At 48.4% G+C, this 23063-nt stretch overlaps 3 protein-coding genes across 3 annotated transcripts in view; all 3 read right to left on the bottom strand.

Annotated features, from left to right (window-relative positions):
- Nucleotides 1-4098, bottom strand: part of LOC118356339 — a 12660-nt gene extending 8562 nt beyond the window's left edge. The window contains exons 1-2 of the mRNA XM_035724324.1: nucleotides 4024-4098; nucleotides 3441-3637 (exon numbers count right to left, since the gene is read on the bottom strand). Of these exons, the coding sequence (XP_035580217.1) occupies nucleotides 3441-3637; nucleotides 4024-4098 (272 nt within the window). The remainder of the gene's footprint in view (nucleotides 1-3440; nucleotides 3638-4023) is intronic.
- On the bottom strand, nucleotides 3263-23063 carry FAM89A (family with sequence similarity 89 member A). The gene is made up of 2 exons (XM_027597128.2): nucleotides 22734-23063; nucleotides 3263-4512 (listed from the first exon to the last, which is right to left on the bottom strand). Exons 1-2 carry the CDS (start codon nucleotides 23016-23018, stop codon nucleotides 4249-4251), a joined length of 549 nt encoding a protein of 182 aa, XP_027452929.1. The 5' UTR covers nucleotides 23019-23063; the 3' UTR covers nucleotides 3263-4248.
- On the bottom strand, nucleotides 15643-16205 carry LOC118356342 (divergent paired-related homeobox-like). The gene has a single exon (XM_035724351.1). The coding sequence runs from the start codon at nucleotides 16203-16205 to the stop codon at nucleotides 15669-15671; it is 537 nt and encodes a 178-aa protein (XP_035580244.1). The 3' UTR covers nucleotides 15643-15668.

Here is a 23063-nt window from a genome sequence, read left to right as displayed (position 1 = left end):
TGAGGGGAACTGGGAAATGGCTTTGACCGATTTCTCATGCAAGTGCTCCTCCTACCCAAACCGGCCTTCCCAGTAACAGTGGTTTCGGTGTTCCTGTAGGACTTTCGTTAGAGATCCTCCGTCCTGGAAACAGAACAGGAAGCAGGGAGGGAGGTCTCGGAGCTTCTGCCCGAGGTTGGCAATACATAATTCTCCAGATGGCACAACGTGTCCTTACTGACTTGCTTCACGCTTTCATTCTGCTAACATTGCTCAGCTAGTGTATTTAATAAAGGTTTTGCTCAACATTCTCCAGATACTCCATTTATGCACGTTCTTTGGGGAGACAGGAAACTAGTTATCTAGGGACCTGTCCTCAGTTGACTGCTAGCCAGAGAAGTCAGGTGGAAAGGTAACGCATTCTTATCACCGTTGGCCAGCACAAAGGCATCAGGCAGGCTGTTGACATCTCCAAGCCCACCCTCACTCGGTGGTTGGAGGCCCACACGCTCCCACAGCATTTTCGCCCCGGGAAACCATGACCCAGGAGGTGCCATCTTTGTGACATAAGTTCTACCACCTCCATGGAGAATGGGCTCAAGACACATCTCTCTGAACTCAAAGTACAATCTTTTCACGAAGACAAGCAGACTAGACATGTTTGGGCTTCTATGTTTTCTCCAGACAGAAGGATGAAACTGAACTGCCACCTGGCCTGATGTTGGTTGCTAGAGAGCCTTTTGGTCTCCCATACACTTGGCGTATGTCCATGATCACGGGCTCTGAAAGAAGTCGGAGCAAGACCCAGTAGAAAGCGCTGCTCAATCCACTGTGGGATACTAATGCGCTGTGATGTGAGACTGAAGGCCACAGCGGATAATCTCCGCGATTTCACGCTATCTCAGCACCTGCTTGGGCCTGAAACGTAAATGAAGCACAAACCACATCTCAGAACTCCAGCTCTGTCAGTTAGCCATGACCTTAGGCAAATCACTTGACCTGTGTTTTTATTTACAGAAATGGAAAAGTTTCATGAAAGCACACACGTGGTTATACATAAGTTTTTGGAGATCTTATGCCCTTCCATCCACCTGCTCACTCCTCTTTTTGAAGAACTTATTCACCCTTCAGAGGTGCCTGGGTGGCTCAGTCGGTTAAGAGGCCGGCTCTGGATTTCGGCTCAGGTCACGATCTCAGGGTCGTGAGATCGAGCCCCATTTGGGCTCCACGCTCGGTGGGGAGTCTGCTTGAGATTCTCTCTCTCTTCCCCTCTGCTTCTCCCCAGCTCTCACACTCTCTGAAATCTTAAAAAAAAAACAACTTGTTCACCCTTCAAAACGAGCTCAGACGTCACCTCTGCCAACGTCCCCAGTGTTTGTTGAGTCTCCTAGGCCTCAGTGGCCCTAGCGCTGCCCTGATCACAACACAACCTCACATGTTGGGCTATGTGTGGAAATGGCATCTGCTAGAGGCTCTTCAGGTTCTGCAGGTTGTGTTCTCGGTGCCCGACTCAACGTGACCCAGACCAGCACTAAATAAATGTCAGCTGAATGAATGGCTTCACCCTAGGTTACAGAAAAATGGAAGCCAGGAGTCAGGTTGGTTAACTGACTCTGAATTCCACTTGGGGCGTGAGAGGAGCTGCATCATTTGTGAAATGCAAGGTTTAAATTATCAGCAACTCTGGGCTCATGGCACAAATGCCGTAGGAAGCTAAAGGTGATTTCTCTAACTGCTCTGTACGCTGCCTTACACGGTAGCTCACCGCTTCGGGAAACGTCGGTCTGCCTTATAGCCTACCCAGCCCTCTGTTGGCCAATGAGTAGCACAACCGTCCTACCCCAAACTTAGAGGTTACGATGTATGCCCGGAAGCAATAAAGGACCCCAGTGAATTTATTTTCTAATCATCTGTGGCATCTTCGTAAGGACAGTGTATTAGAAAACATGTTACGGTTTGGGAAATGTTTAATATTCCTTGCCGAGCTGTATTCACAACAGTACATTATTATCTGGAGTAAGAGAAAACTTGGGACAATGTGTATATATTTCAAATGGCATATTAAAAACTACGATGGCCTCTGTATATATGCCACTTCACCATCAGGCTGAGAAATGTGTCAGCCCTTCCCCCCAGCAAAGGGGAGGCCCCTTGCTGGCCCTGATTCCTTCCACTCCTAGCTCTGATAGCCTATCTTGCAATGAGATGAGCGCCCCCAAACTCACAGGCACTGTGAACCTATGGTTGCGGTTCCAGAAGAACCATAGCAGACCCAGGGAAGCCTTGCATTCTAAATGAGGGGGCTCCCCCAAGCCTGAGCCAGCCCTGCAAGCTTCCCCCCAGAGATGGCATAGTCCTCCCGGACTGACACAAGCAGTGCCTGCTGAACTTCATGTGCAAGAATCACCAGGTCATCCTGTGAAGACGCAGGGCCTGAGTCGGTAGGTCCAGGTGCAGTAGGAGAGCTTGTAGCTCTCCTGTGTGTCCCAGAATGCCGGCTTCACGGGCCAGTCTGAACACTAGATGGCAACTGGATCTGCGTTAGAATCACCTGAAGGACTTCTAGAACCAGGCAGAGACTCAGGTCTCACCCCTAATTAAAATGAAGATGGGGGTTCTTGAGATTTAAAAGAATCTCAAGATTCTTCTGAAAGCCCCCCAGAGTGATTCTAATGTGGTCAGGGCTGAGCAGAGCGGGCCCAAGATTCAAGCATTGTTAACCTTTTATTGTCAAAGTTTCCAGAAGATGACCAGACTTCACCTGGTCCTATCACTTTTACTGTTCTCGTCCGCCCTTTACAGTTGGGCCACATACTGAAGGCAATTTACTGCCAGCTCTCTTTTAACTACTACTTTCAACACAGGAAAATAGCAGGAATGCTCTTCCTTCTCTGTACTCACCCCAGTTCCTGACACACGGTCACATATGGTCATGTACGTAACAGGCTGTCAACATGCTGGCCCATGAGGATGTTTTACTTCCTCTCTTGGACCCCAAAGGGTTGTGAATAAGCAATTATCACTTCTTGTCCAAAGAAGAAGGGCAGGGGGTCTGAAGTAGTCAGAGATACAACAGCACTGAGACCTAACTGTAAATGGGGGTCTACTGTGGATAAAACAATTCCAAGAATAAATCAACAGAGGAATAGCACTTCTTTCAAATCCTTAATGGCAAGAAAATGAACCATACTTTTCTTTCAGTAGTTGATTGGATTCAATGCATTCAAGTTCTGAAAATGGGTGATTCTGAGTTCAGACCAAAATAATACATAACTATAGTCAGAGAGTTTAGCATTTTATCCTCATTTTTAACCTACAAAGTATAAAGCGTTCATAAAAGATTTTAATAAATATATTAAGGCTTAAGGTGATCATTGTTTCGAGTGGAAGAGGCAGGATTGCTTTCTAATATGCTAGTTTACATTTAGAATCTTCGAGAACAAAAACGTTTGCCATCTTACAGTGAATGACACAAAACAGGAGCTTGCCCCTGTTTCTTTTGGCCAACGTAACCCATCTCCGTGTTCTCTTCCTCCGTCCTCCATCGGACAAAGAGGGATCCAAATTTTGACTGGTGTGAGACCGTGGACATCCTGTTCAACTCCTGAAGAGAGTAACAGCTGCTATCGCGGTTGTTAGGTTCCTGATTCTCTCCACTCTGCCACAAGCAGGTGAAGAGCATGCAGTTGACTGGTGTGGCCTGAAACGTTTACTTTTTTGGTACAAAGCGTTCACTGAGTCACTGGGACAGTGAGTAATGCAGCTTACAAAGAAAGCCCAACCAAGAGCCTTAAACGCTCACAAGAGGAAAGCAAGGAAGGCTGCCGGAGTATTAAGGGAGAGGGGGCTGCAAAATGTTAGTTTTCCTACACTTCAATCTGGAGGCAATTGCTACAACAGACAGTGTCGCAAATCGTCTACCGCCTGCAAGGAAGTAACTAGTAAGAGTCATCTGGTGCGAAATGCCCGGGAGGGTCTTCCCCCAGGATCCTCCCCTTAGGTTCCCAGCATGGACAGGACTCATGGGCAGGAGTGTCTCCGTACCGTGGCGCCAAGCACGTCGCTGAGCACCTCGAGGCCACCTAGGCAGACACTCCAGCCATCGCAACAGACTGCCATGCGTGTCCTCCAAGGTGAACTGGCCAGCCCTGGCAGCTCGCGCCCGGGGACTGCCTGCGATGGAGGAGCAGAGGAGCGTTCTTGGAGAGGAGAGGCTGAGGCTGATAGTGGGTCCGGTAGCAGCAGTGGCCCCTCCGCCGAGATCCCTTTCTAGATGGACTCCAGAATCCAGTCGCTGCTGGAGAGCGAGGAGACAGGCGGCGACAGGTCCCTTGGGGGGCCCCGTTCCCCCCCATCGTGGAGGGCGCTGTGCTCCTGGAAATATTCCTCCTCGTCGTCGAAGAAGCCATTCTCCAGAGCGTAAGTGCAGTCCGGGCTGGATGCTGCCTGGCATGCTCCTTTATATTCCTGAATGGACTCGTAGAGGCTGTAAAGTTGGCAGAGCAAGGACATGTCCAGCTGTCGGAGGCCAACCTTGAGGGAAGGGGTGGGGAGGTAAAAACAAGTCAGCACTTGAGTTTAATTTTAGTTGAACCCTCAGCCAGCAATCTGCTCGAGCCAGCACATTCTGTCCATACAGGGAACGACTCAGAGCATCACTTGAATGCTCTGGATTTCCAATTTTGAGAAAACCTTAATTGTGGGATGCCCACACCTCAGACATGACTCAGTGTGGCAGGGAAGTATCACACCTGCGGGGTGGCGGGCCCCAGCCTGCAGAATTTACCCTGGCACTCGGGCATGCCCTGGGAAGGAACAGCACTCCAACTTCTGGTGGCCCCAGCTGGTTTCACTTTGGACGCCAAGATCCAAGTATGTCATTTCCTCTCGCTGTGATCAGATTCAGAGAGGACCCACATGTGCCTTTCCTGATACCACAGTCATTCTCAACTCCCTGGGACAACTGAGTCCCCTTGCCAACGACAGCAGCTCACCAATCAGTGTCACACACCGGCCCCTGGAGCACCCACCCTCTGAGCATCTCGGCCTCTGGGCTCCCAAGAGTGGTGTTCAGACTCCCTCTCCCCCAAGACAAGGTCAGTCGTACCCAAAGATGATTGGGGGGATCACTCCCCAGAGCAAGCTATTGAATAAGTCTAGTAAGACTTGGGGATGCGACTGAATAAGTGCAGAGTCTCCTGGGAACTACTTACACCAGTGGTGAGAGAACAAAGAACCTTGCAAAGTCACATATTTATCTTCAAGTTCCCCTCTTCCCATGGCCCGTCCCACGGGAAAGAGCAAAATCGGCACAGGAAGTGCATTGTTTCCATCAATCCCAAAGAGAGAAGGGTTAATCCGCTCGGAAGTGCAGCCTAGACTAGTGCACCTGACACTTTCACACTCGTGAGAATCACCTAGGGATCTTGTGAACCCTGCAGCTTCTGGCTTGGCAGGTGTGGGGACCCTGGTGCCAGGGCTGTTGAGCCCTGCTCTGGGGCAGCAGACTCCCTCCCAGTGGCAAGGGGAGAAACTCTAAACTGGAGGCTAAGAGACCTGCCTTCTGCATCCTGGCCCTTGAGCAAGTCATGTATCATCTCTACGCCTTGGCTGATGACAAAAGGGACTAATAATTTCTCTTATGGGGCTACTGGGAGGATTCTATGAGATATCCATCCATTTTCATAAGCAGTAATCAAATGCCTCCTGTATAGCAAGTCAAGGGCTAAAGCATGGGAACGCGCACGCAGGAAACACAGAGAAAGAGAAGATCTACAGTCTATAATTATCCAGCGATGAGATCTGCCACATGAGACTTCCACATAAGGGAAGCTGGGGTCCAGAAAGCAGCGTTCATCTCGTGACAAGACAGGTGTTAAATGCCAAGTTATTCTTCACACCCTTCAACCACGCTAAATTGCCAAGCAGACAGTGGCTCTCTCTACTATAGCTAAACAGACCATAAAAACAGAACAAGGTCCCACTGACTTAGCATATTTTGCCACAACGTTCACGGAAGACTTCAGGATACAGATCTGAGAGGGCAGAACAGCTCAATGGCATCCTATTCTCAAAAGTACACCTTGAATAGGTAAAGCCATGGGCAAACCAAGAGACGCCCAGACTTGCCACAGATGGGTCAGACGCCATCACTCCTCATCCTGATTGGTTGTGTGCCTGTTGTCAAGTGGAAAAGTGGGTTCCTGACTCTGTGCTGGAAAAACTACCCAGACGATGCTGACATCCAGTTTCAGTGCAGAACCCAGTGTTCTTGACACAAATACCTGTCTTTCCTGGGTCCCTTATATGTATTTCCCTGTGAGCGCTGACTTCCAGGCCAGCCAGGCAGAAGAGCATGGAGTAACGAGTTCAGGCTCCGGAGCCTGCCTGCTTGGGTTCACAGGCTGGCTCTGCCATGTGCTAGTGTGAGACCGTGGACATCCCGTTCAACTCCTGAAAAGAGTAACAGCTGCTACCGTGGTTATTACGTTCCTGATTCTCTCCACTCTGCCAGCCTGCAGAATCTCAACCCGGAAAGGAATGGCCAGTATGGGACTTACCAGGCAGTAGGGTTCCTGCAAACAGCAGGGGCCCCCAGGTCACCGTGTTCCTCCTGCCCCAACTCAGTCGTGAACACTGAGCAGGAACCACCCGACCACCTATGGGAAAAAGCTGCCAGTGCAGTCAAGCCAGATGAAAATTAACCAGCAAACCTGCTTCCTAAGGACCAGGGTGGACCCTGTAGGCTCTCGAATAGGAAAGGACCTCAAAGGTCTCACCTTCAAACCCTAAAACCCTTCTACACCAGTTCATTCATTTCCAAGCAGACATAATGCTTCTCCATACAAAGTCAAAATCTCCCAGCCGGTAGGTTCTAGGGCCCTTGATGCTACGTATAACTGTTCCGCATACACACGCATCTAATTCCTCTCTTAGCCGCCTTTTAAATATTTGAGGGTATGGGGTGCCTGGAGTGCTCAGTCGTTAAGCGTCTGCCTTCAGCTCAGGTCATGATCCCAGGGTCCTGGAATCGAGCCCCACATCGGGCTCCCTGCTCCACAGAAAGCCTGCTTCTCCCTCTCCCATTCCCCCTGCTTGTGTTCCCTCTCTCGCTGTGTCTCTCTCTGTCAAAGAAATAAATAAAATCTTTTAAAAAAAAAAATAAAATAAAATAAAAAATATATATGTATATTTGAAGGTAATTTTTATTCTGCCACCTCTATACCTCTACCCCCTGGGTAGAAGCCAATAGCTTCAGGTCTGTCAACTCTTCGTGACGACCTCCTGGCCCATTTTGACCACCGGGTCCCTTCCCCAGGACTGGCTCCTGTTTCCCATGGCTCCTCCAGTGTCCAGATCTGAACTCAGTAACCATTCTGCAAGATTCTGTCTTGGCAAGGTCACGCCTACCTATCTGTTCTAGGATTTAATACAAGGAATGTAAACTTTAATAAAGAGAGTCACACCCTCCCAGAGCCATACTAGTGTTTGCTTAAAAAGTCATAGACTCGTACAACATCGGATGTTAACTACACTGGAATTAAAAAAAAAAAATCATAGAAAAGATTCATCTGACGTCCTGGAGCTATTTCTACTGAGTCACTCTGACACCAGTAGGGTTGGGCTGTCCCAAGCCCATTTCCCAACTTGGAAATGAAGAATGGCCAAACAACAGAAGTGTGGGGCAGGGAGCAACATGCTCCTGGACCAGGTCTGACTTTCATCCTTGGGCAGGCTGGGAGTGGGTGCAGGTGACAGCAGGTATCTAGAACCCCGACAGGTTCTCAGGAGCGGACGTCCTCTGAACGTGCCCTACTCAGAGCCCCTCGGTCCCGGGCTTTCCTCCTCAGGTGCCATGTCCACGGTCTTCCAGACCTCGAGTCGGATCGTGTTCTGGATCTCTCTGCATTGCAGCAACCCATGACTCACAAAGCTGTCCTGTCTTCAGGTGGAACGCTGGCCTAGAAACAGAGGGCTGACCCGCCTAGGAAGACAGCTCGGTCCCGCGCACACCTATCACACACCTGAGCAGACGCCAAGTGCTTAGGCTAACTCAACAGGGATTGAAGCACACACGGCGTGCAGGCACATGCCTCCACACATCCCAGCTTCTCAGTGCCTTCTGCAGGCACTAGACCAAAGCTCCTCTGACTTACCAGCAATCCTCCAAGTTAGCGAGGAGGGCATGAGGAGCAAACCCAGCTCCCAGCCCCGATGCCTCTCCCTCAGCTGTGGTTGTTTTAGCACTTGCGCTTAAATTTTCTAGAGGCAAATTGCAAATCCCTACGCAGCATTCCATGATCCGGTCTGACTCTCCTCTCCCCTACCTGCACCTCATGGCTCAGTTGGCCAGAGGCCCCTTCCCCCACACTGTCCCGGACCTGTCCCCACTGTGTCTGTCAAACTCTCCTTGCTTGCCTGGCCCAATGCCACCTTCTCCTCCACTCTTTGGACTTGGACTGGTTCCGTCGCAGGTGCTGCTCACTCCCCTGCCCTGTTATTCTCTACCTTTTGCTGCTAGTAAGCACCTGGGTCTTCTTTCTTCGAATGCAGGACAAGCCCACATGCAGTGGCCCCTTCCCCCTCTGGAATCCCCCAGCACCCAGCACAGAGCCTTGCAATGTAGACATTCAGATACTGGCCGACTCTGTGTAACACCTCTCGGCAGAGACGCCCTCCCAGAGGACATCTGGCTGCAGCAGCAACAGCCTGGCAGTGGGGTCGTGTGGGGACGAGCCAGCCCCTTACTACACCCCGCAGGTAGCTGCTGAGGTGGCAAGACTGACAAGGCAGACAGCCCTTTGTGCCCAGAGCACCCCCATGTGCCCCTGAAGAAAGCCCCAGACCACATGTTTATTGCCACATCGACAAATAAAAAGACTCACCTCCTGTTTGACAGAAGACCCAACCCCAAGTTGGCTCCCTGAGTGCTCTTTCTAGAGTCGCACTTTCCGCAGCTGGGACAGGGACTCATGACAGCCCCAGAAATCAGTCTCTCACCCCTGAAGACCCGAGGCTCTGGGCATGTGGGAAGGGGAGAGAGGGACCACGCCAGGGAATTAACTTGCAGAGTTGTTTCAGAACATGATTAAATCACCCACAAACAGGAACGTGCCCTTACAGAAAAAAAGGACTGGCGGGTGGGGTACACCCTCTGCAAGCCCACTAACCCTCAGCACTGTCCCCATTCTCCAAACAAGGGAAGCCTGTCATCTTAGTGATGTGTTCCCACATGTCCCTGAAGGACGGCTGATCTAATTCACAGCTGCATTCAGAAAATACAGCTTTTTGAAAGCAGATTTTTAAAAATTCAGATACTGGAAGAAAAATACAGAATTCGAAGACCCTGTAATTTGTAGCCCTTATTCTAGACCTTCACGACAATTAAGAACAATCCACAAGTTTCCACCGCTTTCAGCTGCTAACGCCATTCCTTCCTCTGTCTGGGCTTCCTGCTTCACTTCCTGATCATTTTCTTCTCTTTTCCCGTGCACAGAGCTCGCCTGCACCCCTCTGGCTGCACGTACAGGCGGCTCGCCAATCCAAAACATCTCTAACAAGGGGGCCAAACAATCCTGGATAGTCCTCGAAATTGTCTCAAAAGTGCACAGTGGACTGGCCAGACGAACACACCTCAGACAGGCTGGTGGCTCCCAGCTGGGGTTTGGGTCATTACGTTTCTGACTATCTTTGGAGGGTGCCGTGGGGGAGAGAGTTCTTCCAAACTTTCCAAAAAATTACAACAGACACACGACCATTTGGATACAAGCCTTAGAAGATGGAAGGAACTTTTTAAAAGGAAACTTTTGTTGGGTCAAAAACAAGCATCACGAAAAACTTTAGGATATTTTTAAGAAGTAAGTTGTATTTACCAAAAACAGTCTGTTTTTATTTATGAAACTAAAAAGGAGTTGATGTAATTCACTAGTACATTTAGGAGACATAAACAAAAGCCAACTTCTTCTAAAATACAGCAATGAGTAGAAAACAGAACAGACATCGTTAGAAATGGTCTTATTTGCGCCTTGTTCCAAGACCCCCGCCGAGTCTGTGGGCTCAGCTGGGGAGCAGGGCAAGGTGTGGGGGTGGGTTAGATCAGGAAGTCATACTGGGGTCTGCTCTGGAATGACACCCACCCCCACACTAGACCATCTATCTCCCTACCACTGCATTCCTCAACCGAAGATGATAAATACCCCGCCTCACACTGGCTGGGAGGGACGCAGAGATTCCAAGTGAAGCTATGGAATCACTAGCCGTAGTATGAGAGTTGGGGGGGGTCCCAAAATATGGGGATAGATGCAGAAAAAGTCTGTTGTATGAAAGTTTACATTGAAACAAAGTGGAAGGAATGCAGTTTAAAAAACTAGGGTATAGTCATACAATAAAAACTAGGCGGTCATTTCAAAGGATGAGCAGCTGGGTATGTACGGGAGTAGAAGTGACCCATGTGCCTTGCACAAAAGCTCAGGTTACCAACAGTATGTTAGCAGGAACTCCTTTTATATGTATACACACACACACACACACACACACACAGGTGTGCAAGCTTCTGGTGGCAGGAGAAAAGGTCTGTTAGCAGAACTTACTTCTAGAAAGTGGGATCGGTATTTACAGCCTTCTACACTGCTTAATTTTTTTCTCAACAAGCATGATACTCTTAATTGTAAAAACCAGTAGTAATAAAAAATCGTATCATGTAGGCACACTGTGGAGGACTGCTTGGCAAGGTCTATCAAAAGCCTTAAAATAGGCCGCAACTTTTTTTTTTTAAAGATATTTATTTGAGAGAGAGAATGAGAGAGAGAGAGCACATGAGAGGAGGGAGGGTCAGAGGGAGAAGCGGACTCCCTGCGATGCAGGACTTGATCCCGGGACTCCAGGATCATGACCTGAGCCAAAGGCAGTCGCTTAACCAACTGAGCCACCCAGGCACCCTAGGCTGCGACTTTTAACCAGCTAACTCTTCATTTCTTTTTTTGAAAGATTTTATTTATTTGGGGGGGGGGGAGCGGCAGAGGGAAGGAGAGAGTCCCACGCAGACTCCACACTGAGCATGGCCCCCCACAGGGGGCTCGATCTCACAACCCTGAGATCAGGACCTGAGCCAAAACCAAGAGTCCAATGTCCAACCGACCACGCCACCCAGGCGCCTAGGTTCATTTCTAGGAATTGACTGGAGAGAGGAAAATCTCAGCTGGACACAAATACGAAATCCTCATCCTTGCTCTGAGAGGTAGGTGTTGATTCTGTTATGAATAGGAAGTTGGGACCCTGAAAGATGAAGGCCCTTGACTGAGGGCCTACAGTGGAGGGCAGGGAGCGGCACAGGTGTGCCACACTCCAGCGCCCACGCTCTGACCATCAGCCTGTCCTGTCTGTGCAGCTGACCTGGGCAAGGAGATGACACAATGTCCGCTGTGGTATGTGGCAAGCTACTAACGTCACAGGTGCCTTTTATTTTTGGTTTTTCTGAATTTTCTGGATTTTCTACCATGTCAGTATGCACTGACATACAATGAGAACATTTCAAAGTTATCTTTTTCAAATGTAATGAGTGACTAAGCATATACAGATGGCTTGTAAATTTATTTTAGAAAGGACCTGGGAAATGTCCCAAATCTAATCAAGGTGTCCAGCATGTATCTGCGGGGCGGGAATGTAATAAAGCAGTGACCTAATGGATCATAACCTGATTTCTGAATAAAGGATGTGATAACAGAAGGACACTGACCTGCATACTGTTTTGCAAAGGAAAACCCAAGAGAAAGACACTTTGGGTGTTGACCAGTAGGGAAGGGGCTATTAACTCGGCTACTCAAGCCCGACTGAACTACCCCTGAAGGACCTCGAAGCTCCTGGCTTGTCATTCTGTGCTCACTAAGCAAGCTTCCAATCCATCACGTGGCTCTTGCACTGTACTCTCCCCTCCTGGGTGGAAAAGCATTCGTGCTATTTGGTCTGCTTTAGCCCCTGTGAATACTCTGGGCCCACCAGACTGAGGACTAGACTCTACAGAGCCTCGGTGATTCAGAGACAGAACACAAGCTGTATGGTGCACCACTCCCTCGCCCCAGATTAAGCCACACCCAAAGCTTGCGCAGCTCTGCACTGGCCCATACACCCTCTCCAGTTTTGGTGGTGTTTTTCTGCTGACAGCTGAGGACACCCACACTGACAGAGCCCATTCTGCAATGTCTCCTCGGACACGCTTGTTTCTCTCTAACCCCAACTAATAACTGGTACCAATGAAGCCTGTTTCCTCTTGCACTGCTCTAGGCAGAGCTGGAAAAAAGCAATCAACCATTTTCTTTTAAGTAATGGCTTTGCTCATTCTTTTATTTTTTTCCCATTATAAAAATAAAACATTCTTATTATATTAGAATGTCAATGGTTCATAATTATGTAAACCATCCTTCCCAAATTCCATGGTCTAAAGCAGCTATCTTCATATGTTTTAGTCTTGGGACCTCCTTATATTCTTAAAAACTCTGGAGAGCCCCTACAAGCTCTTGTTATGTGGGTTATACCTATCAACATTTCCCTTATTAGAAGTCAAAACTGAGAAGCTTATTAAAGTTTAAGTTGATCCACTTAAACACAAATAATATACCCATTACATGTCAACACGACATTTTTATAAACAATGCCATTTTGTAAATTTTTTTTTTTTTTTTACCGTTTTGTAAATCTTTTTAATGTCTGGCTTATCTCCTGCATTTGATCCTTTGTGTCAGGTTGTTTTGGTTGAAGTAAATGAAGAAAATCGGGCCTCAAACGGATATATGTAATAGCCTTTTAGAAAACTCTGGGTATTCTTTTTTGACACTACCCTTTAGCTGGCCGCAGTGTGGAATCTGAAACTATGCCAATGAACTTTTCATACTGTTATATTAAAATCCATTAGTCTTGCACTTTGAATGGATCTTTTAACCATGCATGATTTTGTAACAGCAAGCATTGGTTCTACAAAAAAATGTGAAAAACTGACTCACTGAATTATGCAGATCTTCCAAATGTTGGTCCATTTCCTTAGGTAGTATTTTAAAACATCACATTTATCAATATGACCACCACATAACAATGGACCCCGAGAATGTCTCTAGACCACACTTTAAGAACTGCTGTTTTAAAGTTACCCACGTTTAGGGACACCTGGGTGGCTCAGTCCATTAAGCGTCTGCCTTCGGCTCAGGTCATGATCTCAGGGTCCTGGGATCGAGCCCCGTGCTGGGCTCCCTGCTCAGTGTGGAGTCTGCTTCTCCCTCTCCCTCTGCTCCTCCCCTCCCCCACCTCGCCCCCATTCTCTCTTTCTCTAGAATAAACAAAATCTTAAAATATATACATATTTTAAAAATTAAGATGCCCATTTTTAGCAGTTTAGTATACATCCCTCAAGACACTATGCTTATGCAAGTTGTTTTTTAGCTAGTTGCCACATACACAAACATAAACGTACACTGTTTTGTAACTTTTTAATACTATGAACATCTGTTTGTATAGTTACATTCTTTTCCATGACTGCATAGTATTCCATCACTATTTTATATTCTATATGATTATATATCACTGCAATACACATCTGTGTACAAGTATTATTATTCACTGTGTGACTATAAAATTATAAAAATGAAATTGCAGAAGGGGAGAAGGGAAAAGCATGCTCTCCTTCCAATCCCTCCCCAGCCCTGGGGCTGCAAACAACAGACCATCATTCATCAAGGATTTATATCAAAGCCTAAAAGCTCATTGCTCAAGATAATGAGCGTTGACATGGATATGCTGATGTTGAAATCAGGTGGGACGGGAGGGAAAAACATCACTGGCCAGCAACACACTGGAACACAACACACATTTGAAGGTGAGTTTGTGTTCTGTCATTTTCTCGAGTGATACTCAATTAACTTAAACTCCCCCTCTGCAAGAGGAGATGAAGTTAGGGGAGAAAATCTGAGGTGAAAAATCAGAAAACCAAGTTCTAGGACAATTATAGAAAACTTTCTGTCAGCAGCTGGTGTTTTGCAGACCTGACATAAAAAGCACAAGAAATTCTCTTTTTATGGTGTCTATTTCCCCAAACCCTCGCCATTGTGATGGTCATTCTTTTCCATCTCTGCTGGTGTTTTAGATAAGACATGATACCTTACTGTTTTCCTTCGCATAGGGTTGTTCAACACCTTGCCGTTTCTCTTTTAACTGGGGCGAACTTGGCTATCTTCTCTCCAATTCCAAGGGCAGTCAGCAACCTAAGAACACGCCAGGCAGCCTCTTTCCATGGTCTCTGGTCTCCAAATGTACCTCAGTAATCCTCCTCAGCCCAGCTTCTCCAGGCTGTAACAGGCCCCCAGAGGCTGCCCATCCTCCGAGAGCACTAGTCAGAGGACAGAGGCTCTCCCTTCTCCCTGCACCCTCTGCAGTCAAGGGCAGTGCCTCCTCCCAGAATCCTTGCAGACGGGATTCTACACCTGCGAAATTAGGCCAGCCCACTGCTCTTAGGGCCAATCAGGGCAGTGAGCAGAAAGTGCTCATAAAGACTAAAAAGGCCATGGGCCTTAATGAGTTTCTGCAGCACCACAAGGAAGCCTAAGGGTTTGTCTGTCTCCAAAGTTCCTGGAGGAGGATGTACATCTCTGGGTTAAGGGTCCATGAGGGAGGGAGCAACAGGAAAGAAAAGAACCACCTTTACGCGCCCTGCCTACTTATCACTTGGAAACATCTGGAGCCTGTGGGCAACTAATGAGATGAATAGAAGGTCAGGGCTCTGGAGAATGACACTGGGTAATTGGGGGCAAATATCTGACCCAGCCAGTCTCACGGCTGTTTTCCTGTTGGTGGAGTCTGTGGTCCATCCGTAGGTTTTCATACACAGGATCGTGCAAACTTCAGCTTTTCCAACTGAGGTCTGAAGTCTCTGTGGCGTTCAGGTGGGCATTCTGGAAGCAAAACTGCAAAGCCTCCAACCGCTGCTTGGTGGCAGGGCCACTGTCCTCATTCTGAGCTCTCCCAGAACTTCGCTGCCCACGCGGCCTCAAAGATCTACAGCAACGCTGGCCCAGGGAGATGCAGAAATGCTCGGGCTTGCTCCACTTACTCAGTGGAGGTCCTCTGTCAGTGAAGAGGTGCCCAAAGTGCCAAAAACTGGGGCACTTTCACATTCACATGCAATACAGGAATGCCTTTAACCACAAGTGGGGGAAAAGCAGAGAGTGTTGCTTCTTTTTTTTTTTTCAGTAGTCTCATTGTATATATTTATTGAGATATAATTTAAAAGTTGTCTCCAGCTTTACTGAGATATAAGTGTAAGGTGTATGATGTGTTGATTTGATACATTTATATATTGCAAAATGGTTACAGCCAGTGGCATTAGCTGATGCTTCCGTCCTGTCACATGATTTTTTTTTTGGTGGTGTATGTTATACAATATTACAGTTCTGTGTCTTTGGATGAATTCATACATGCAGGTTCCTGCCATCTGAATTACAACATGAAACATCCCCATCGCAATAGTTTGTTGAGCGACTCTTGCCACTCAGTTCCACCCCACGGGCACTTGTGGGTCTTTTTTTTTTTTTTTTTCACGAAGCCCATTTCTGAAATGCCTCCATGTTGCGTAGATCCTGACTCTGTCTCTTGTCTGGAATCATTGAGAATCGTTACAGTAGGTGACCTTTTGTGTCTGGCTTTGCTCACTAAGTTCTTTGTGGAGATGAAGAACCCAAAGAATTAGCAGTGAAGCTTGTGGAAAGAATTTGGGATTCCGTAATGGGACATAGGGAGTAGATGTTAGGATCTCGGCAGCAGCCGAAATGGACTATTTTGTGGCCAGAAGGATGGTCTGAGAGAGCCTTAAAATTGGAGCATATGCTGAGTTGGAAGGAAGGTATGGGGTGATCTGTATAAACTAGGGAAGCAGGGTAGGCACCATCGGGGGCTCCTGGAGCGGCATCCGTGTGTCTCTTGGAAGAGCTGGCCTTGACTTCCGCCCCAGCTAATTGCTGTTTTTTGGCTTTCTTGACTTTTGCTCTGTGGTTCTTGAACCAAACCTGCAGTACGGTGGGATGTATCTCCAATTTCGAGGCCATTTCTTTCTGAAGGCTGGGAGCGGGGTATGGGTTCTTGCTGAACAAGAATTCTAAATCTGCCAGTTGTTTCTCAGTGAACATGGTTCGTTTCCTTTGTGAATGTTTCTGATCCTTTCCTTTAGGAAGGTCCCCTGTGCCTGCCATCCCATCTAGCTGGATCCCCATGCTCTGGTCCTGTGTCAAGAGCTCAGAGGGTGTTGCTTCTTGCAAGATACTTGTAAGTTAGGAAAAATATTCATTTATAGTCTCTACAGGTCGGGGCGGTGGATAAGGTGGTATGAAAAAGTCTCTTTCAATCCTCTATCTTCAAATCTTGGGACTGTAAATATAACCTCACTTAGAGGTAACATCAAAAGTGAATGAAACCGGGGGCGCCTGGGTGGCTCAGTCAGTTAAGAGCCTGCCTTCAGCTCAGGTCATGGTCCCGGGGTCCTGGGATCGAGCCCTGCATTGGGCTCCCTGCTCCGCGGGAGCTTCTCCCTCTGCCCGCCCTCCACTCATGCTCTCTCGCGTGTCCTCTTTCCCTCTCTCAAGGAAAGAAATAAAATCTTTAGAAACAAAAACAAAAGGAGCCTTTGTGGCATTTAATTCTCTTTTTCCCCATAGGGAATCTATAGCTGAAAACAGTGAAGTGCGTGCCTAAATTATATCACGTAATCTAATAACAGAATTCAAGCTCTTGATGCCTGGTTCAGGAGCTGCCCAGTTCTTTTTTTTTTTTTAAGAATTTTTTTTTTTAATTTATTCATTCGAGACACAGAGATACAGAGAGAGAGAATATGAGCAGGGGGAGAAGCAGAGGGAGGGGGAGAAGCAGGCCCCCCGCTGAGCAGGGAGCCCAATGTGGGGCTCAATCCCAGGACCCTGGGACCACGACCTGAGCCGAAGGCAGACGCTTAACCATCTGAGCCACCCAGGCGCCCCAGGAGCTGCCCAGTTCTTAAAGGGCTTGTTAAAAATGCAGATTCTGCCTTCTCCTAGATTCGGATACTGCTGGCGTAGAGGCCCAGGAACCAGCATTTCAGCAAGCAGCCTAGGGGATTCTGGGGCTGGTGGTCTATCCTTTGGGGAACACAGTAAACCACGCTGGTGTTAAGACCAGTGAAAACAAAAAGACAGTGTTAAAGGCCACCAGACATTCCCAGTCTCCTGTGATCAACATCAATCAAGAATGCTATATTGGTAGCTAATGCTTTTATTCCAGATGGCATTTCGTAGGCCTGACTTGGGATTGGACCTTTACCATAAAACCTTTTAAAGACTAAAATCCCCTCGCTAAGACACTGGTTTCACATGCAGGATAAGAACTGAAATCCACTGGGATGTGGGCTCTTCAAGCTAATGCACGTCTCCTGGAATACAGTTCACTGCACAAACTCGTTAGACATTTAGTTGTTCTCTCAACAAAAATGCAGGGAAGAGAGCATTGCTGGTCTCAGAAATGAAGCTTTCTTTAATCAGGTTAAATTCTTCCCCTAAACCATTGCAGCTCAGGAACTCAAAAGTTCCATGTGGATGATTTCCCACTCATGCATGGGTTGGTGACCAAAATAACTACTTGACTTTTTTTTATTTTTTAAGATTTTATTTATTCATTTGAGAGAAGGGGGCAGGGGCAGAGAGAGAAAGAGAATTTCAAGCAGGCCCGCTGCTGGGCTTTATCTCACAAGCCTGAGATCATGACCTGAGCCGAAATCAAGAGTGGGCCATTCAACCCACTGAGTCACCCAGGTGCCCCACTACTTGACAGTTCTAAGAAAAAAAAAGGGGGTCCAAGTCAAAGCTGCTAGAACTTGCCCCTGCTGGTTTGAGAGGCAAAACCCAAGAACCCCCGGGGATGCTGCCCTCCCCCCAATATCTGAGGATCTTCTGTCTGTGCTTTTGTGACTCTTTGGGGTATCCAAGCTTGATGAGCTAATGTCACAGAGCTGCTAGGTGGGTGGTCTATGTACAAACTTCAAGGAACGCATGTGTCAGGGGTCCCGGCTGATGCTTCAGTCACGTGCAAGGATTTGAAATGCCAACTGAGGTCTCCTGAGCAAAGGTGACTTTGTCAGCTTAGCAGATAAGAATCTTTCAAACTGTGGGTCCCCTCGGGGCAAAGTATTTTTACATAGGAAGAGGTCTATGTATCTAATAGTTTGGCTGTCCAGCAGCCCCCTGCTCTATTTCTGCAAGCTGGCCTTTCTTTGCAGGAATCCCCAGCACCCCCACACCCACCCCATCCACATGGTCACGCTATCTCGGTAAAATGCAATCCTGTTCTCAGTCACTGCTAGCTGGCCCAGACTGGCCAGATGACCCAAGCTGGGTCCACCGGCGTCCTTCCACACAGTATTTACAAACTGGAACTAAGAAGCATGGCCAAACCTGAGCATTGACCCGGTTAGCAGCTACGGTGCAAAGAAGTAGGAAAACAAAATGCTGGGGGAGAGAGAAGCCTACAGGGGACTTTCTGGGGGCCCCGTCAGCCCTGGCTCTAGCTGCCTCTGTGTATGTCCAGCCCTTCAAGATTCTCCTTTTGCAAGAGCTAGTTCACGCTGAATTATGATTACTAATACAGAGACTCCAGTCAAGAACACTGAGAACAGGTCTGAACCACAGCACTCCCCATTGCTGTAATGACCACATCGACCAGCTGGTGGAAGCTCCTTAGGAGCTAGAGAGTTCCCATTCATTCTTGTAATCTCCGCAGCACTTTACACCTAACGCACACCCCCTAAACATCTGTGGAGTGAGATTTTAAAATATCATCTGATGTTTAAAAAAAAACAAAACACAAACTCAGCCTCTTGCTTTAAAGGATTCTTTCTGGTCTAGAGAGCAGTAACCATCTGTGTGACCCTCATGGCTTTCCAAATGGGCCCACTGGGGCAGGGGCTGGGGAACCGCGGCAGCACCTAGCTTCACAGAAGAGGAGTTTCTTGAGTGCAAAGTGCTGAAACTCGGGGTGCAGTGGAAACCACGATTCTCAAGGAGAGCACAGCGCCACCAATCACGGTACGGAACCCTGTGCCCTCACAAGGCCCGGATGCCGACCGCTCCGGGTTCCACCCTCGCCACCCCTCAAGTGCGTATCACCAGGCCCAAGTCTCTTTCCCAGCCTCCAGCTCCTCATTCTTAAATGTGTGACATACTCCTCCATTGATGTAACGGCCAACCACCGTTCCCCCAAGGAGCCACTCCTCTTGACTCCGCCATTGCTGCAATGAAGCTCACCTTCCCAGTGATGGCTTTGCAAAGTTATTACCGTGTCGCACAATGGCATACCACAGTTACTGTACACAGTATAATGTGTATTGACTAGGAAAACCTTTGCACTATGTGTCCCCGAAAGAGCAAATAAGGATGTATAATGTGATCTGTGTGTATCTGTGTTTGTGTGAGTGCACACCCAGGCAGGCAGTATAATGCAATGGTTCAAACAGGGCTTTGGGGGGCACCTGGGTGGCTGAGGTCATGATCCCAGAGTCCTGGAATTGAGCCTTGCGCCAGGCTCCCCGGGAGAAGTCTGCTACCCCCTCTTCCCTCTGCCACTCCCCATGCTTGTGCTCTGTCTCAAATAAAGAAATAAAAAATCTTAAACACACACACACACACACACACACACACACACACACACACACAGGGCTTTGGAACACATCTGGTTGAATATGTGATTGTAGGGGAGTTAAATTCTGAGTGATTTTTAAAAAAATATATAAAACAGGATGGGCCTAGAGGGTATTATGCTAAGTCAAATAAGTCAGAGAAAGACAAATACTATATGATTTCACTTATGTGTGGAATCTAAAAAGCAAAACAAATGAGCAAACAAACAAAAAGCAGAATCACACATATAAATACAAAGAATAAAGTGATGGTTGCCAGAGGGAGGAGAGTGGGGGGCATGGGCAAATGGGTGAGGAGGAGTGGGTGATACAGGCTTCCAGTTCTGGAATGAGTAAGTCACAGGGATGAAAAGCACAGCCTAGGGAATATAGTCAGTGGTACTGTAATAGCTTTGTATGGTGACAGATGGGAGCTACACCTGTGGTGAGCACACCTTAACAAACAGACTTGAGTCACTATGTTGCACACCCGAAACTAATGTAACATCCTGTGTCAACTATACTCCAATAAATACATAAATAGACAAATAAATAAAATAGACGTTGAGTATCCATCTCATGGAGAAGTTATGATGTATAGAAAGCATTCACATTGTGCCTACACAGGAGATTTCCCTAACTATTAACAGTGATGATCTCTAAGTGCTTGGACTGTGAGTAATTTTTAATTGTTTTGCTTAGCCGCACTTTCCATAAAAATGCTGAAGTCACCTCCCAGCCTCGAATAGTTAACTGGCAATTCCTGCACTTTCTGCATCAGAGCAGTGTCCCCCATTGGATTTCTGTTTCCCACTCACTGGCCCCCACCCCGCTGGAGGCTCTCCCCTTCTCCAAGCATACATCTGGCATCTCCCGCTTCCCGCTCTTTCTACGGCCTGTTATCACATTGGCACTATTCCCTTATTCCAGCTTTGCTGCTCCTTTCCTGCAAAAAAGAAAAAAAAAGAAAAAGAAAAAGAAAAAGAAAATTCTGTTGCCTTCAGAGGCCTTCCCACACCACCACTGCTCGCACAGGACTTAAAAAAAAAAAAAGATTAATCACATTAATCTGTGATTGCACAGGACTTTTTCAAAAAGGGATTAATCACATTCTGCCACGACCTGCTAGCATGTCCCTTGACACGGATTTGACCTCAGGCCTTCCAATTAAATAGATCAACACAAACTATTCCACAGATAATTCAGGAATGAACTCAGCTTCGGTTACCACTCAGACCCTGCTGCCCCAGGTTAGTAAATCTCTTAAAGCCAACAGACCTACAGCACTTTTAAAAAAGACCTTGTGACATTCTGTGAAAGGACCTGTCAAGGCCTGTAGGCATATCTTCCTTATCTGTCTCGCAGCTAAATATCAGACGGACCAAAGGTGGCTGTTTATTTTCCCTGTGCTTCAAACGGTTAGGCTTAGAGAGTGCTCTGGTCCAAGGCATAATTACAAGGTTGTGGGCTGTTCTGCAGTTGCACCAGGAGGGACCTGGAAAAATACTTTCGGGAATGGCACATTGACTCCCAAACCACCAGAGCACGTTATAAACCGGAGTTTCACAATAGGAGCAGCCCTGAGGGTTTCCTGTCTCTTCCAGAATGGGACTTAACCCAGGAAGAGCCTTCCCATTTCACTCCCATACTTAGGCTACATCTAACTTCAGACCATAAACATACTAGGTGTAGGTTTATCTAATGAAAATACAGCTCGTCAGCTGTGCAATGCTGAGTCAATTAATGTTTACTAATAAATAAAAACGGTAGTCTTGGAATTTAAGTCATTCTGTAAGAAGCTTAGAAAATCTATTCAGAGAGGATTGGAAATCACAATTTCAATGCCAGCTAGAGTGGGAAGACAATATCTAATTGATTTAAAAATGTTAATTTAAGGCTGCTTTTCTCGATTTAATTCTTACTTTTCAGAATGGATTTGCTCCTGAAAAAATAAGGAGGCATAAATTGAATGTTTCTAAACAATATCTTAAAGTACTAGATGCATATTTAAAGGGTTTCTGTGATAAGCTTTTTGGCAAATTTATTCTTAGGGGAAAAAGCAGCTTTCATAGATTAGATTTCCTTAGTAAAGTTTTTACCTGTACTTAGAACCTGCACTAAGAGAAAGGAAGGGGCAGATTCCAAGAGAGCGGGTGGCCAGGGGTAGGTGATCAGGGGCCAGCGAGAGCATGGAAAGGAGGAAGTTTTCCAGTTACCAGCTAGCCTGGCCTAAGCCTGGAGGCGAAAGCTGGAGAAAGGCTCAATGCCCCCTAAATCCCTGCCCTTGTCCTGCTTTTGGCGTCACCTGAAATCGTGTCTCCCGGTCCACACACATCAAATGTACTTCCCAAGGACTAAGCCCCATTGTCTGGCGCGCACACACAGCCCGAAGAACCTACACGGGCTTCACCCAGACGGGGAGCGCACCCCCTCCATTCTTCTCAAGCGGTCTTGGGGGCTCGGCCCCACCGCGCTGAGAGGGGAGGGGCCGAGCGTTCGCCTTCACAGCCATCTGGGGCCGAAGCCATCCCGCAGTAATCGGATTCTGCACGCACCGCCTGGGGCGCGGGGGAGGGGGCGAGGGCCGTTCCAATCTGCTGTCTACACTCGCGCGGACAAAAACTGTCCTCTCCAAGGCAGAAAAATACAATTGTGCACAGCTCTAAACCCCGCCGCCGCAGTGAAAGCCTTTCCCCGACCCGGGAGGTCTGTTTCACTCCGGAGAGGGGTGACCAAGCCGCGCCCGCCGCGAGGCCACGAGTGAACCCCACGCCGCGCCTCCCGCCGCCAGTTTCCGAGCCAGCTGGGGCCGGACTTGGGGCGCCCGGACTCCGAAAACTGCCTTTTCAGTGGGAAGCCTCCCCGGGTGAGGGTCCCACCGTGAACAGAGAGGACTAGTAAAAGGGGGCTGCTGAGAGGACAGTGCTCCTCTCTCGGCGCTGGCGCCTGGGGCAAAAGGGCCAGAAAGAGGCGGGTGGGCGCGGGGACTTCCGGACAGAGCACCGGTCCCGGCGAACTTTCCCGGGACGGCGAGCCCGGACGGAGGAACACCCCCCGCCCCGGCCCGCGGAGCTCCCCTTACCATCTCCTTGCGGAGCAGGGCCAGCGCGGCGTCCAGGTTGGGAGGCTTGGCGGGCAGCCCCGCGGCCCGGGCCCCGCCGCCGCTCGCGCCCCCGCGGTTCAGCTCGTCCTGGATGCGCGACTTCTGCGCGTACAGCCGCTCCAGGTGCCGCCAGCCCCCCGACGCGCCGCCGCCCGACGCCGAGTGCAGCAGCCCGCTCAGGCTCTTGGGCAGCGGGGGCAGCCCGTCCACCCGCAGCCCCCGGACCGCGTCCGCCACCCCCGGCGCCGCTCCGACCCCGCTCATCGCGCCGGACCCGGCCACGCGCCTGCCCAACCGCCTCCGCCGCCG

This window comes from Zalophus californianus, chromosome 15 (genome assembly GCF_009762305.2).
Source record: "Zalophus californianus isolate mZalCal1 chromosome 15, mZalCal1.pri.v2, whole genome shotgun sequence".
NCBI lineage: Eukaryota > Metazoa > Chordata > Mammalia > Carnivora > Otariidae > Zalophus > Zalophus californianus.
The sequence above is the reverse complement of the archived record's forward strand: the minus strand, read 5'-3'. Positions and strand labels throughout refer to the sequence as shown.

Bases quoted from the DNA above. Each gene is read 5' to 3' on its own strand.
- LOC118356342 (XM_035724351.1), bottom strand. From the start codon at position 16,205: ATGGCAGGCACAGGGGACCTTCCTAAAGGAAAGGATCAGAAACATTCA.
- FAM89A (XM_027597128.2), bottom strand. From the start codon at position 23,018: ATGAGCGGGGTCGGAGCGGCGCCGGGGGTGGCGGACGCGGTCCGGGGG. The intron at 4,513-22,733 runs GTAAGGGGAGCT...CCTTCCCTCAAG, and splicing joins CCCTGCTCCGCAAGGAGATG to GTTGGCCTCCGACAGCTGGA.